Here is a 16901-nt window from a genome sequence, read left to right as displayed (position 1 = left end):
AAACCAGGAATTGCTGGCAGCCATCTTGGGAGTTCAGCTAAGCCCCACAAAAAAGTTTTTTTTTAAAGACAAGGGGCCAGGGTAGAGTAATCCTGTCACCTAAGCTCTAGTGCCAGCGGCATGGCAACCCCAAGTCCCAGGAACCACCACCTCTCTGGGGCTCTTTGCATTTTGGAGGCCCCCCTCAAGGAGTCAATGATTTCCCTGTAGACTGCCACACCCAGGGCTGGCTCCTGGTAGGTCCCGGGGTGCCAACCCCTGGAACATACCTGTTTGCTTTAGACTGGTGGGAGCTGACAGCCCCTACCAAGCAAAAGCACACAAAGGGGGTCATTCCAACCCTGGCGGTTGGTGTTAAAGCGGCGGCTAACCCGCCAACAGGCTGGCGGTTTAAAAAATTGAATTCTGACCCTGGTGGAAAACGCCAACAGAGACCGCCACTTTAACACTCCGACCGTCACGGCGGGACAAACAATCAGCGCGGCGGTCACCGCCAACAGACAGACGGGAGCCAATGTACCGCCCACCCTATCACAACCCACCAATCCGCCACCTTTTCCGGGGCGGTAGCCCCGCCAATAAAAACACGGCGGAAACAGACATTTCAAATGGAAAACGCTCACCTCCATACACCCCACGAGGAATCTGGACAGCATGGAACCCGAACTACACATCCTACCAGCTATTGTATTCCTGCTCCTCTACCAGGAGCACGAACGCCGGTGCAGAAGACTACGGTGAGTACTGCACCTACGATACAGGGGAGGGGGGAGGAGAAAATATTACGGGCACACATACGCTACACACCCACCTCCACCCTCACCCACTACAACACACACATCAATGCATAGCAATACATCACTGTTACAACCCCCAAATCCCCCGGAAGAATGCAAAGACAAAATGAAATGATCATAAACAGTCGAATATATTGTATTATCGGCATATAAAAATATCACACATTTAAAACTAATATATATATAAATATTAAAAGTCCGATCATTTTAGCAGTCATTGTCCGTGGACCACTGGGCCCAAATCACATGGGCAAGGCCCACACAGGATACCTGACACCAACGGTGAGAACACTGCAGGGGCATCAGATTGAAAAACTACAGGCACCTCAGGGGGAAGGGAAGGGGGGGGCACCTCAGCCACATGAGTACACGACGCCAGATCCACGAGGGGCCTCCATGGCCACTGTCCCATCCTGGGGAGTGCAAAGCCACAGTCTCTCAAGTCCATACAGTGGGTGGTTTGCCCACTGTACCATCCTGGGGAGTGCAAAGCCACAGTCTCTCAAGTCCATACAGTGGGTGGCTTGCCCACTGTACCATCCTGGGGAGTGCAAAGCCACTGTCTCTCAAATCTCTACAGTGGGTGATTTGCCCACTGTTACATCCTGGGGAGTGCAAAGCCACAGTCTCTCAAGTGGATGACAGTGTCCACTGGTTCTGGAGGGGGACTGGTGCCCAGAGTTCTTCGTGCAGCCCTGCCCGACACAGATGCGGCACTGCCCCTTCCGCCAATAGGCCAGCGGTGCTTGAGATGAAGGGCCCAGCGGAGTGGTGCTTGAGACGGCGGTGCCCAGCGGAGCGGTGCTTGAGATGAAGGGCCCAGTGCAGCGGTGCTTGAGATGAAGGGCCCAGTGCAGCGGTGCTTGAGACGGCGGTGCCCAGTTCAGCGGTGCTTGAGATGAAGGGCCCAGTGCAGCGGTGCATGAGATGAAGGGCCCAGTTCAGCGGTGCTTGAGACGGTGGTGCCCAGCGGAGTGGTGCTTGAGATGAAGGGCCCAGCGGAGCGGGGCTTGAGACGGCGGTGTCCAGCGGAGCAGTGCTTGAGATGAAGGGCCCAGTGCAGCGGTGCTGAGATGAAGGGCCCAGTGCAGCAGTGCTTGAGATGAAGGGCCCAGTGCAGCGGTGCTTGAGACGGCGGTGCCCAGCGGAGCGGTGCTTGAGATGAAGGGCCCAGTGCAGCGGTGCTTGAGATGAAGGGCCCAGAGCAGCGGTGCTTGAGATGAAGGGCCCAGTGCAGCGGTGCTTGAGACGGCTGTGCCCAGCGGAGCGGTGCTTGAGATGAAGGGCCCAGTGCAGCGGTGCTTGAGATGAAGGGCCCAGTGCAGCGGTGCTTGAGGTGAAGGGCCCTGTTCAGCGGTGCTTGCCTTGGCGGTCCTTGCCCTGTTCAGCGGTCCTTGCCCTGTTGAGCGGTGCTTGCCTTGGCGGTCCTTGCCCTGTTCAGCTGTCCTTGCCCTGTTCAGCGGTGCTTGCCTTGGCGGTCCATGCCCTGTTCAGCGGTCCTTGCCCTGTTCAGCGGTGCTTGAGTTGGCGCTCCTTCGTTGCCCAGCTGGGCTGTGGCTGGCGCTCCTTCTTTGCCCAGCTGGGCTGTGGCTGGCAGGGCCCTCCTGGGCCTGCTGCCGGACTTGTCGAGTGTGCTGCCCTTCCCACTCTTCCCTGGTCATCTGTGGCCCTTTCCCACCTTTGGCGGTGTACCAGGTGGCACCCCACTTACAGCCGGAGCCAGGGTAGGGATTTTGGTCCCTGGTGTCCTTGGCCTCTCGCGCCGGGCACTGGTGATCTTTGGGTGTTTTTCCAGGGGTGGGCTGGTCGTGCCTTGGCTCCTACCAGAACTAGTTGCCCTTGAGGGTGGGGCACTCCAAAGTCCTTGGACAACAGTCTTGATAGGTCCTGGTTTGGTGGTGGCTGAGGTGCTGATTGCAGTCTTATTCGATGGACGGGGTGGGGGAGTTGTTGGAAAGAGGTCAAGTTTGGAAAGGAAAATCAATTTGGAAAGAGAGGGACGGCTAGGTGTAGTGGGTATGGGAGTGGAGGAAGAGGATGTGGTTGTAGGAGTGTGAAGTCTGGTGTCTTTGGGTGCAGGTACTTGGGCTGGAGGCTGTTGTGAGGTGGATGGCTGTTGGGTGGGTGGCTGTCTGTGTTTGTGTGGTTTGGAAGAGGGGGTGACAGACACACTGGGAGAGGACACAGGGGACGTGTAAATGGTAGTGGGGGTGGTGACTGCACGTGTGCGGAGTGTTCTGGTGGGTGTGCTGGTGATGGACGCAGTGGCTGAAGATGTTGTGCATGCAAGTGTGAGTGGAGACGTCACAGGGAGGGAGGAGGGAGACGAGGAGGAGGGGGACACAGTGGAGGCAGTGGGTGTTGGTGTGTCTGCATGTGGATGTTGCGTGTGTGAATGCTTGTGTGAAGTGTGGTGCTTATGTTTGGATGAGCTTCCCTTGGGTGTTGAGGTGTGTGCAGGCTGGTCTGTAGGTGTGTCTGGGATAGGCAGAGGTACAGGGGATTGGGTCTGGGTGGAGGAAGTTGGAGGGGGGAGGCTAGAGACAGGGACAATTGCTGCCATCAGTGCTGAGGCCAGAGCGTTGAACGATCGCTGATGGGCAGCCTGACCCGAATGAATGCCCTCCAGGTATGCATTACTCCGGTGCACCTCCCTTTCTACACCCTGGATGGCATTCAAAAAGGTAGACTGCCCAACAATGATGGTCCTCAGGAGGTCCATGACCTCCTCACTGAGGGCAGCAGGGGTGACAGGGGCAGGGCCTGAGGTGCCTGGGGCGAAGGAGATGCCCACCTTCCTGGGTGAGCGGGCACAGGGCAACCGCTGAGGGGCTGCTGGGAGGGCGGTGCTGGTGCGCTGGGTGGCGGCTGTACCTGTTGTTGCGGGGGGCACGGATGTTGCCGCCACCACAAGGGAGCTCCCTTCAGAGGACGAGTCGCTGCCACTGACATCAGCACGAGTCCCCGCTGTGGAGCTCCCCTCGCCCTCCGTCCCACTGGTGTACTCAGAGTCTGTTGCATGGCCCTCCAGGGCCATGTGGGATGCAGCTCCCTCGTGCTCCGATGCCACTTCTCCTCCGCCTGATGATGCCAATGCACACATGAACAGGAAGACCACAAAAAAGGGGAGGGGGAGAAAGAAAGACATGTTGAGTGCATGGATTACCGCTACCGTTGGCGGAGAGGACAGACACAGAAGCCCCCTGCACTACGCTGCGCACTTGGTGTCCACTACTCAATCAGTGGGACATGGCCTACAAGCCTATGGACGACAACTGCACACATAGATGACACAGGGCCATGAATAGCTGTACTTGGCACCCTACAGAGGTGGGGGGTGGGGGCACAGGGCCATGCCTTACGGAGGGGCTTAGCCTACAGAAATCACCCTGGCCTAGAGATACCCACAGCCTACCTCCCCCACCCAGACACCTCCACTGCACGCAATGTCACCAGAATGAGAGGGTACTCACCCCCTTGTGTCTGCTGTGATGTCCTCACGCGCCCATCCAAATCGGGGTAGGCCACCGCCAGGATCCGGGACATCAGGGGGGTCAATTGACGACTGGCACCCCTTCTACGTTGGGAGGCCATCCCCAGCAGAGCCTCCGCCGTCTTCCTGCTCCCGCATCGGATGTCCTCCCACCTCTTCCGGCAGTGGGTGCCCCATCTGTTGTGGACCCCCAGGGTCCGGACGTCCTTGGCGATGGCATGCCAAATAGCAATTTTCTGGTGGGCGCTGACCTATGTGACATGTACAGGGGGAGAAAAAAAATCATCACCTTCTGCATGCTTGATGTGAGTGGCCCCCCATCCCCACCCTTGCCATGTGGCCAATGCTCTCATCTGTTGTCTGATGCATGCCTCAATCGCTCCCCTCCCCACCATCTTTCATCCACCCGACTCGACCCAGGCCTTGCCCACAAAGCATGGTCCCACTGTACTTACCTGTTGGTCTGGAGGACCGTAGAGTAGCGCATACTGGGGGAGGACGCCATCCACGAGTTTCTCCAATTCTTCAGAAGTGAAGGCAGGGGCCCTTTCCCCAGTCGCAGCAGCCATTGTCTCTTCCAGACCGAGGTCACAGCAGCACTTGCAGTGTAGGTCCTCTCCTGTGGAAGATCAGGTATCAAGTGAATAAGTAGATAGAAAATGGCGGTCACGCCCGCGGCGGTGCGTACCGCGGCGGTGCGTACCGCGACCACCGGCACACATCGTCATTGGCTCGTGAAACCCATAGGATTCTATGTTAACCAATGCGACTTTGCACCGCGGTCTTCGACCGCCTACCGCCACGGTGTGCCACGCCAGCGCATTGACCTCACATCCCATTGTCACACTTCACAGGTCAGGCAGCCGCCATTTCAAGGGCCCACATGGCCTAATTTCTACTGCGTCACACATACCTAGGTCTTTCATCAACACTCATACAAACCATTCAATGCATAGTGAATCGTGTTGTGTGCAAGCTGTGGGAACGTACTTGTGGGTTGATTGACTCTGTGCTCGCTGTTGTCCTTCCTAGGCACCATCCGCTGGGCAATGCGAGGAGATGGAGGAATCTTCCCGTGTACAGACCGCTGGTGGACCTGTCGACAATGGAGGAAAGACATGTCATACTGACATACAGGCTTGACCGAGCCACTATACAGGAACTGTGTGCCCAGCTGGAGGCAGACCTGATGTCACCCATCCGCCAACCCACAGGGATCCCCCCTCTAGTGCAGGTGCTGTCAGTACTCCATTTCATAGCAAGTGGGTCATTTCAAACAACAGTGGCCATATCATCTGGGATGTCTCAACCTATGTTTTCCAAGGTGTTGTCCAGAGTGTTGTCTGCCCTGCTGAAACACATGAGGAGCTACATCATTTTCCCTGAGGTGGGGGATTTGCCTACAGTGAAGGGTGATTTCTATGCCCTTGGACATATCCCCAACATCATAGGTGCCATTGATGGGACACATGTGGCTTTGGTACCCCCCAGCAGGAGTGAATAGGTGTACAGGAACAGGAAAAGTTATCATTCGATGAATGTACAGTTGGTCTGTTTGGCAGACCAGTACATCTCCCATGTTAATGCCAAGTTCCCTGGCTCAGTGCATGACGCCTACATCCTGCGGAATAGCAGCATCCCGTATGTGATGGGTCAACTCCAGAGGCACCAGGTGTGGCTATTAGGGGACTCTGGTTACCCCAACCTGTCCTGGCTACTGACCCCAGTGAGGAATCCCAGGACCGGGGCAGAGGAACGCTACAATGAGGCCCATGGCGGACTAGGAGGGTGATCGAACGCACCTTTGGCCTCCTGAAGGCCAGGTTCAGGGGGTCTGCCGCCAGTCCGCTGTACCGCAATGTTGTGCCTTGATACCATGGAACGCACCTTCCCCCGTAGGTCGTTCCACCGCTTCCTGATGTCGTCCCGATTTCTTAGGTGCTGTTCCACAACATTGACCCTGTCGACTATTCTGCTCCATAGCCTCATCTTCCTGGCAATGGTGGTGTGCTGCACCTGTGTCCCGAACAGCTGGGGCTCTACTCGTACGATTTCCTCCACCATGACCCTGAGTTCAGCATCTGAGAACCTGGGGTGTCTTTGAGGTGCCATGGGGTGGTGTGGATGATGTGTGGGGTGGAGTGTGTAGTGATAGGTGAGGTGCTATTTAGTGGTGTGTTGTGTGAGGTGCGTGGAAGTTCTGTGGGTATTGGTATTGTGTGCCTGTGGATGCTTGGTAGTTGACTGTGGTGTCTCTCTCTTGCCTTCTCTCAGAATTTCGGGTCGTAGGGGTTTGTGGGTGATGTGGGTGTGTGTTTTATATTGTATTGGGTGTGTGGGATTTGTGTGTGTATGTGTATCAGGTGTGTGTATTTCGAATTGTCCAATGTGGTAGTGTTTTGTACGAGTATGTGTATTTCGACCGCGGCGGTGTGTACCGCCAATAGAATACCGCGGTTGAAAGACCGCCGCGTGGATTCGTCGGTCATAATGGCATGGGTGTATTTCTGTTGGTGTGACGGTGGAGGTTTGGTCATCGCCAGTTTATCGCTGACCTTTGGTGTGGCGGACTTTTGTGGATGTCGGTATTTTGGCGGTTTGCTTGTTGTGGGTCAGAATGACTGTGGCGGTTTACCGCGACCGCGGCGGTGTTATGGCGGTCTTCTGTCTGGCGGTAAGCGCCTTTTACCGCCGAGGTTGGAATGACCGCCTTTGTCCCTTTCGATCTCAGTGTGGATGGCACTGCGCTAATCCTATGCTTAAAAACTTTGGTAGAAAAACATTTTAGCTGAGCAAATGTAGGGCCAGATATAGGTAGGTTTCATATTGCGACTTGCAATTTACGAGTCATAGCGACTCGCAAATTGCAACTCGCAATATGAAATGCAGAAAGGTGTCTCAGACACCTTCTGCGACTCGCTATGGGGTCGCAAAGACCCACCTCATGAATATTTATGAGGTGAGTCGCAGTTTGCGACCCCATAGCGAGTCTAGGCACTCACAGGGATGGTGGCCTGCTGGAGACAGCAGACCACCATGTCTGTGACTGCTTTTAAATAAAGCAGTTTTTTTCTTTTCTTTTTGCAGCCCGTTTTCCTTAAAGGAAAACAAGCTGCAAAAAGAAAAAATACCGAAACCATTTAGTTTTGTTTTTTTCAGAGTAGGTACCGACTCGCAAAATGTGACTCTGCATCGGGTAAGGCCGTTTGCGCCTCGCAAACGGCGTTTTTCGCCATTTGCGAGGCGCAAAAGGCTTACTACATCTGGCCCCTAGTGTGTTACTGGTGTTGTAATATGCTTCTTACTGGAGCTGCTCTCCACCTAAACTTGGGAACTATCCAGAGTTCTCTCTTTTTTTAAAAACAATTTATGCATCACTCTAACCCTGAAAGGTAAATATAACTTGCGCTCTGCCATGCAGTTTTTTCGTCAAAATTGTTAGTGCAAATGTTACATTGATATTAGCAATGATGCTATCAAAGATCTTATGAGTGCTGTTATTTGTGAGGTAATTAGCAGTGCGTGGCGAGGGTGTGAATTATAGTTACCTTAGGGAATGGGTTATAGTTACTTGAGATAACTCTGACTGTAACCAGTGCATTTCCATGTTTTTGTATGTTTAAAATATGAGCCTTACTATAACATCCCTGCGACCTTCGTTTTTTTAAGTGAATTTCTATGTTTATTTCTAGTTCTATTCCCTAACTATGATGTCCCTGTAACCTTTGTTTTTTTCAGCAATTTTCCATGTTTTTCTTTAACTTAAAGTAATTTTCATTATTATACATCAGTGCAGCCAAACCTGCGGCCAACCCCCCTAATAGACCCCATGAGCGCATGGCCCTTTTGTTGTGTGCAGTGGGAGTTGGCCGTGGCTTGTCTCTCTTGTTGTGAGAATTGCTGTGAGAGGGTATATCTGGGGGTGAGAGTCGCTGTGAGAGTGTCTGTCTTAATGTGAAGGTAGGCACATCAGTGTCTTAGTGGATGCATCACTGTCTGTGTGGGTCTATGAGAGGGGGTGTGAGGGTTGCAGTGGGTTTGTCACTGAGTGTGAGTGTGGGTCTGTGAGTGGGTGAGTGAGTTTCTGACTGGGTGCGTAAGGGTCTGAGTGGGTGTGTGAGTATAGAAGGATTTTAAAAAGAGAAATTGAGAGAAAGAGGGAGAGGGAGAAGGATAGAGATTTTTTTTGCTTTGGTGAGCAATATATTTAGAATGAGATAGTTCTGGTCACATTGAAAAGAAAAATATATTTGCCAATTACAAATAGTAAGATCACCTTCTATTATGAACCTTAAACATTTGAAGTATGAAATCTATTACAGCTGGGAAATGACTCACCTGAACTATAACCCTCAATGATTAGTGTGATGGTTTGTGACCTTAACCATTATGCCACAGATGACTTCTAACTTTGATGTGTTTATTTTTTTAGAAGTCATTGCATGTAGAGACCACTGCAATGACTCTCTCTCGCTCGCTCTTCCATCCCATTATGGGATGAAAGAGAGAGAGAGTGACCGGACTACGTGGTCCTAGCTGGCTCCCCATCCTGTGAGAGCCGGAATTGCTCCCACAAGCAGAGAGCTACTATAAGTAGTTTCTTGCTTGAGAGAGCAAAGTTGTCATCTGTTTCCCTGCATACAAATTTGAGTGCAGGGAAACAGAGGAAAACTCTACTTTCTGACAGTGGAATATGTTTGACAGCTTCTGCTGTCAGAAAGCAGACTTTGGCGGTCATTCCAACCTCGGCGGTAAAAGGCGCTTACCGCCAGACAGAAGACCGCCTTAACACCGCCGCGGTAAACCGCCACGGTCATTCTGACCCACAACAGGCAAACCGCCAAAATGCCGACATCCACAAAAGTCCGCCACACCAAAGGTCAGCGATAAACTGCCGATGACCAAACCTCCACCGTCACGCCAACAGAAATACGCCCATGTCATTACGACCCACGAATCCACGCGGCGGTCTTTCAACCGCGGTATTCTATTGGCGGTACACACCGCCGCGGTCGAAATACACATACTCGTACAAAACACAACCACATTGGACTATTCGAAATACACACACCTGATACACATACACACACCACTCCCACACACCCAATACAATATAAAACACACACCCACATCACCTACAAACCCCTACGACCCGAAATTCTGAGAGAAGGCGAGAGAGAGACACCACAGTCAACTACCAAGCATCCACAGGCACACAATACCAATACCCACAGAACTTCCACGCACCTCACACAACACACCACTAAATAGCACCCCACCTATCACAACACACTCCACCCCACACATCATCCACACCACCCCATGGCACCTCAAAGACACCCCAGGTTCTCAGATGCTGAACTCAGGGTCATGGTGGAGGAAATCGTACGAGTAGAGCCCCAGCTGTTCGGGACACAGGTGCAGCACACCACCATTGCCAGGAAGATGGAGCTATGGAGCAGAATAGTCGACAGGGTCAACGCTGTGGGACAGCACCCAAGAAATCGGGATGACATCAGGAAGCGGTGGAACGACCTACGGGGGAAGGTGCGTTCCATGGTATCAAGGCACAACATCGTGGTACAGCGGACTGGCGGCGGACCCCCACCTCCTCCCCCAGATTTTACAACATGGGAGGAGCAAGTCTTGAACATCCTGCATCCTGAGGGCCTCGCAGGAGTCGGCCCCAAAGCATGGACACCCATCACCAAGGCATGCCCAATGCACATACCCATCACCCCCCCCCAAAATAACGTCACAACAGCCCCCACAAAGGAATGCCAGCACTGGGGTACACGGGCACCCACCCATTGCACGCCATTGGCACACACAGAAGCAATAACCATACTTTTATACCCCTGCAGGACCCGAACGCCAGGTCACCGCGCAGGAGGGTCCACAAATGTCCCCTCCACCCCCAGAAGAGGCCCACAGTGATGACAGCAGCTCTGTCTCCCTGGATCTAGATGACCAGCCCGGTCCATCGGGGACCTCGGGACAGTCGGTTCCCCTCAGACAGACACCGGCCACAGCAGACCTTCCCCCCTCTGGGAACACCAGCACAACACCCACCCAGCGGGCCCATACCTCTGTCCCCAGGACACGTCAATCAGCGGTGTGTCCACCACTACAGGGAACCCAGGCTAACCCACCACCCCAACAACAACAGGGACCTGGGGGCAGTGGTAGTGGGCACACGGTCCAGGGGACAGAGGCCCAAGGAAACAGGGGAACTGGGAGGGCAGCTGTGCGACAGGGAGGGACAGGCCAAGGGAACCAACTCTCCACGAGGCCCTCTCCTCCATCATGGGAGCATACCACCGCTCCCAGGAGACAATGGCGACGGTCCTGGGCAGGTTTCAGGAAATCCAGCTTCTGGAGGAACAACAGTATATGGGGTTCAGGGAGGAACTGAGAAACATCAGTACCGCCATGGGTACCATCGTAGTGGCCCTGAATGAGGTAATCTCCACATTGCGGACCACTGTGGCACCTCAAAGGGCCCCTGACACTAGCATGGACCAAGAACTGGCTACCACCTCCGCCCGCGCTAGTGGAGAGGAGGCCCCGACAGAAGACCAACAGGCCACCAGAACCCCACCCCCTGCAGAAGGAGAACCACCCCGCAAGCGGGCCCTGAGATCCAGGAAGAAGACAGAGTAACATTTCAAGACCCCCGCCAGCAAAGGATACCACCCTGATTGTCATCCCACTGTCCCACATTGTCACCCTGTCCAACCTTAAACTGCCCCTGCTCCACTTCGCACAGGCATTTGGACAATGCACCTGTGAACCTGATAGTCTGGACTCTGCCATGGACAATCCTCCACCATCACCCCTCACCGATTTGCAACCACCCATCCAAATTAGAGCACTTGAATAAACACTTATTGCACATAAACAATCTGGAGTCTGTCTGTGATTTTAACAAATGTATTAGACATGACAGTGCCAAAATTGTTATTCACATTGTGATGCCAACAAACCGCTGTCACACAGCTGTAGTCCATGGGGAAACAAAGCAGATGTCACGCAGTGGGGCCCAAAGCTCTGAAAACAGAAGGGAAAGTCACAACACAGTTACCATACACTGGGGGAAAAAGTCAGACAGTAGAGAGGTAGGAGTCTTTAAGTAAATGTAATATGCCGGTGTGTACTCTTACCTGTGTGTCACTGAAAATATTGCTCTATTACTGTGTTCCTGTTGTCTATGTCGTCCTCTCCGGCTTCCTCTTCACTCTCCACAGGCTCCACAGCTGCTACAACACCACCATCTGGACCATCCTCCTGCAGAAAAGGCACCTGGCGGCGCAAAGCCAGGTTGTGAAGCATACAGCAGGCCACGATGATCTGGCACACCTTCTTTGGTGAGTACATTAGGGATCCACCTGTCATATGGAGGCACCTGAACCTGGCCTTCAGGAGGCCAAAGGTGCATTCTATCACCCTCCTAGTCCGCCATGGGCCTCATTGTAGCGTTCCTCTGCCCCGGTTCTGGGATTCCTCACTGGGGTCAGTAGCCAGGACAGGTTGGGGTAACCAGAGTCCCCTAATAGCCACACCCGGTGCCTCTGGAGTTGACCCATCACATACGGGATGCTGCTATTCCGCAGGATGTAGGCATCATGCACTGAGCCAGGGAACTTGGCATTAACATGGGAGATGTACTGGTCTGCCAAACAGACCATCTGTACATTCATTGAATGATAACTTTTCCTGTTCCTGTACACCTGTTCACTCCTGCTGGGGGGTACCAAAGCCACATGTGTCCCATCAATGGCACCTATGATGTTGGGGATATGTCCAAGGGCATAGACATCACCCTTCACTGTAGGCAAATCCCCCACCTCAAGGAAAATGATGTAGCTCCTTATGTGTTTCAGCAGGGCACACAACACTCTGGACAACACCTTGGAAAACATAGGTTGAGACATCCCTGATGATATGGCCACCGTTGTTTGAAATGACCCACTTGCTAAGAAATGGAGTACTGACAGCACCTGCACTAGAGGGGGGATCCCTGTGGGTTGGCGGATGGGTGACATCAGGTCTGCCTCCAGCTGGGCACACAGTTCATGAATAGTGGCTCGGTCAAGCCTGTATTTCAGTATGACATGTCTTTCCTCCATTGTCGACAGGTCCACCAGCGGTCTGTACACGGGAAGATTCCTCCATCTCCTCGCATTGCCCAGCGGACGGTGCCTAGGAAGGACAACAGCGAGCACAGTCAATCAACCCACAGGTACGTTCCCACAGCTTGCACACAACACGATTCACTATGCATTGAATGGTTTGTATGAGTGTTGAGGAAAGGCCTAGGTATGTGTGACGCAGTAGAAATTAAGCCATGTGGGCCCTTGAAATGGCGGCTGCCTGACCTGTGAAGTGTGACAATGGGATGTGAGGTCAATGCGCTGGCGTGGCACACCGTGGCGGTAGGCGGTCGAAGACCGCGGCACAAAGCCGCATTGGTTAAAATAGAACCCTATGGGTTTCACGAGCCAATGACGATGTGCGCCGGCGGTCGCGGTTCGCACCGCCGCGGTACGCACCGCCGCGGGCGTGACCGCCATTTTCTATCTACTTAATCACTCGATACCTGATCTTCCACAGGAGAGGACCTACACTGCAAGTGCTTCTGTGACCTCGGTCTGGAAGAGACAATGGCTGCTGCGACTGGGGAAAGGGCCCCTGCCTTCACTTCTGAAGAATTGGAGAAACTCGTGGATGGGGTCCTCCACCAGTATGTGTGTCCTGCTATTTGATGGAGTTTTGTTTTGACCAATGACTTTGTGTTTCACCACTGCGCATATTAGTTGCTCAATGTTCACCAGTAGCACATGGTATGTTTTGTTCAGTTGAGCCGCCTATTGGCTTTGACATGGCATTAGCCATTACTTTCTGTATTCAGTTTAGCCGTCTATGGGCTTTGACATTGCATTAGTCATTACATTCTGTATTCTGCCTATTGGCTTTGACATGCTGTATCCAGTCTAGCCGCCTATTGGCTTTGACATTGCATGCCTATTGACTTTGACATGATGTATTCAATTTAGCTGCCTATTGACTTTGACATGCTATTAGATATTCTGCCTATTGGCTTTGACATGATATCATATATTACATTTTGTATTCAGCTCCGCTGCCTATTGACTTTGACATGATGTATTCAATTTAGCTGCCTATTGACTTTGACATGCTATTAGATATTCTGCCTATGGGCTTTGACATGATATCATATATTACACTTTGTATTCAGCTTAACTGCCTATTGGCTTTGACATGATATTCAGCTCCGCTGCCTATTGGCTTTGACATGATATTATACATTACACTTTGTATTCAGCTCCGCTGCCTATTGGCTTTGACATGATATTATACATTGCATTTTATATTCAGCTCAGCTGCCTATGGGCTTTGACATGATATAAGACATTGCATTTTGTATTCAGCTTAGATGCCTATTGGCTTTGACATGACACTAGACATTGCATTTGATATTTAGGTTAGCTGCCTATTGCCTTTAACATGACATTGCATTTGATATTTAGGTTAGCTGCCCATTGCCTTTAACGTGGAGTTAGACATTGCAGTTGAGAATAGTTCTGTATTTTTCCAAGCTGTGTTTTTGCACCAGAGAACCAAGATGTTTTGCTCTCACAGTAGACTAGACCTGATAAGAGAGAGTACATGGGCGTTGTTTCTCTTCCCTTGAGCTTGGGAACAGGAGTAGTCTTGGACACCTGGCCAGTCTCCAAAAGGCTTGCTCAGTTTCCCAGGTCTGAGAGGAGGGGGCACACCTTTGTAACGAATGTAACAGGCTGCAGAGAGTCAGATTCGAATCTGCCGGACCTCGTGCTGGAGCTTGGCGCCAGTTGCCAGCATCCCGTGTGGGTAGATGACACTCTTTCTCGCGGCTGACAGGGGTCTCAGCTTGCAGACCTTAGAAAGATGTAGCTGTAAATAGTTCCTACACGGTGAAGTATTTGTTTTGCTTTGCATTCAATATCTTATAAATATAACCTGCTGTGTATATTGCAAACTGATATATTTTGTTTGATTAACGCGGACTTGAAAGCTACTAATTCGTCATTCATTCATAAACATTGTGGTTGGGGAAGAATAAAATAACAATAAAAGTCTTCTTTGACCTCAGAAGTGCATTTCTGTTGTGTTATGTTAGTGCTTAGAAACTAAAATAAGAGGAAAGCACTACAATTGGTACCAGAAGTGGGGCCGGTCATTAAGAGGTGATTAAGAAGGGGTTTGACGAGTTAGTAGATTTCTAAGTGCACACTTTAAAAGTGTAATTGTTTTTTGTTGTTTGGAGAATTACAGAAATTGTTTTCTGTTTGGAGAATCACAGTAGCACGGCAGACCATGTCGGAGAATACATGTGTTGATGAACTGCCTGATGGTGCTAAGAAAAACTGTGAATTGTTTTCTGTTTGGGGAATTACAGAAGAAAATGCATGTGTAGCTAAAAGGCCTGATAATGTTTTGAGAAATAATTCCTGTTGTATATATGTAGAAAACGTGTGTTTTGGAAGTAATGATGACAGAAAGGTCTGGATACCTTTATCTGCTTACAGAGAAATGCAGGAGAAATGTAGGAAGTTGGAACATGAAAATAGGAATTTACGTGAGCAAATTAGCCAGGATACGATAATTCAAAATAATGCTGAAAGTTATAAAAATGAAGAATCTTTCTTGTCCCATTCCAATAATGAGGGGGTTAAGACAGCTCCGAGCTGCACTGAGTTTCCGTGTGAGCCAAGGTTTTTGGCAGCCAAAATGCATTCCTTAACTGATAACACGGACGAGAATGTGATTTACAAGTTACCGTTGCAAAATGCACAAGTAAAACGAAGGATTTTAGAGCAAGACACCCCGAGTTTCATTAGTTTGTTTGATTTTTGGAAAAAGAATAGCCCTCATTTGAGAGAAATCCTAACACTTTTGTACATGGTCACTGTGAAAAATAATATGCAGCTGCGCGCTTGTGATTTGGCAAATGAAATAATGCAGACTTTAGGTTTCTGCGCAGTGCAAGAAGGAAATACTTATGTATATTTAAATCAAGAACAAGGAAAGAAAATAGTGCCCCTAGCTAGAATCATACAATGGATCTGGTACTTGCAAGACAGGGCTAGAGTACCACAGATAAAAGAATTATCAATGAAATTGTGTGCACCATTTGAATTCGTGTCTACTGAAGATAAAAAGCATGTTTGTTTTACTAATGATTCATTGACTGAAATGTTGCTTTCTGGCACAGTAGAAGGAACAGCGTTGTATAATGTGTGTCAGATTTTAAAGCAAGACCTACGTGAGATGTGTCATTTTTACGCTGATTTTTGGTTCTTTGATAATGTTTTAGCCACATGGCTTGTACCTAACTGGTTCAATTACCTTGCAGATGTTAATGAGAAAAATGCAGAGAGAGAAGTGTTCACCCAGAATTCTGCCTTAGTGGGGATGGCTATGTGGGTGCACCAGAAATGTGAAAAAGCCACTTACAGGTGGGCAGAGATGAGAGAGATGCCCATTCCCCTAGATTTGATAAAAACTGTGCAGCACGCACAAAAGCAATCTGTCATGCAAGCAGTCACAGAGCAGTTGGGGAGAGGAAAGTTACCAGAACAGAAATGGCAAATTGATCAGGTTTTAGGGAGAGTGATTGCTGCAAATTACCAAGGAAAAATCGAAATTATGCTGATACCTAGAAAAGAATCTGATTCATTCATACAAATTGGAGACAGAATGGCCCAACTTGGCAAAAATGCAGTGAATGGAGGTTTGGTAAAGAAGGAGTCTGCCCCAGCCCTTCTGACAGTGCAAGAAAAGGGGAGCTGTGGCGCAGCAGATAAAAACCTCAGTGCTGATGTGTGGGCTGACGCCCCAAGTGACCCTCCAGAACCTGCAGAGAATATAACAAAGGGCCCCAAAAACGTCCTGCTGATTATAAAACAGGGAAAGAAAGAGGAAGGGTGCAGTTTAAATGAAAAATGTTATTTGCAAGAAAAGTCATACTTGTTTCTTTTGCAGATCCTACCACGTTTCGCCACTGTCCCTGAGTGCGCTGTGTGGTCCCCCTTCCGGTGTGTGCGTGTGGGGTCGGGGAAGGGACCGAATCCCCAACCTGAACCTGGCTGAGTAAAGTGCCAGCACCATGGATCCATTTTGCGCAAACTGCGCCTTCAGTTCAAGTTCAACTTGTTTGCTGTGTTTTTTTTTTTTCCCTCTCGTATGGAACTCTGACTTTTGCTTACCTTCCAGAAAACCTTTCAGGTGGACCGTGCACCTTTACATGAGCAGAACTCATGCCACATCAAATTGCTAACACTGTTGAATTAGAGACTCATTCAGAAAAAAAAAAAAAAAAAAATTGCCCAGTCTTTTCAATGTAGATGTATCTGATGTGAAAGGTTATGAGATCAATGTGTTAATTCACTTCTATTGCTTTACAGGGATTGCTTTGATCATTGAAATTTGATTTGCTGATAATGTTTTTTTTTTGTGTTTGTTTGAAATATGAGATATGTGAAACAAAAATTCATTGGTCAAAGGGCGGAATGTCCTGCTATTTGATGGAGTTTTGTTTTGACCAA

General features: G+C 50.4%; 1 protein-coding gene across 2 annotated transcripts; it reads left to right on the top strand.

The window, feature by feature from the left end:
* Positions 1–13050: 13050 nt before the first annotated feature.
* On the top strand, positions 13051–16686 carry LOC138280068 (uncharacterized). 2 transcript variants are annotated; one of them, XR_011200878.1, is made up of 3 exons: positions 13051–14267; positions 15710–15812; positions 16339–16686. XR_011200878.1 is itself a non-coding variant. In XM_069219451.1 (2 exons), exons 1-2 carry the CDS (start codon positions 14671–14673, stop codon positions 16448–16450), a joined length of 1254 nt encoding a protein of 417 aa, XP_069075552.1. In that variant the 5' UTR covers positions 14285–14670; the 3' UTR covers positions 16451–16686. The 2 variants fall into 2 exon arrangements, 1 of the variants encoding a protein (XP_069075552.1); XM_069219451.1 differs by lacking the exon at positions 13051–14267 and having other exon boundaries at positions 14285–15812.
* Positions 16687–16901: the final 215 nt, after the last annotated feature.

The sequence above is a fragment of the Pleurodeles waltl genome, chromosome 2_2 (assembly GCF_031143425.1).
Source record: "Pleurodeles waltl isolate 20211129_DDA chromosome 2_2, aPleWal1.hap1.20221129, whole genome shotgun sequence".
NCBI lineage: Eukaryota > Metazoa > Chordata > Amphibia > Caudata > Salamandridae > Pleurodeles > Pleurodeles waltl.
This window is presented reverse-complemented; position numbering and strand designations above follow the sequence as displayed.

Coding starts and splice junctions, on each gene's coding strand:
- LOC138280068 (XM_069219451.1), top strand. CDS start 14,671: ATGTCGGAGAATACATGTGTTGATGAACTGCCTGATGGTGCTAAGAAA. Junction 15,813..16,338: donor TGTGAAAAAGCCACTTACAG/GTGGGCAGAGAT, acceptor TTTCTTTTGCAG/ATCCTACCACGTTTCGCCAC.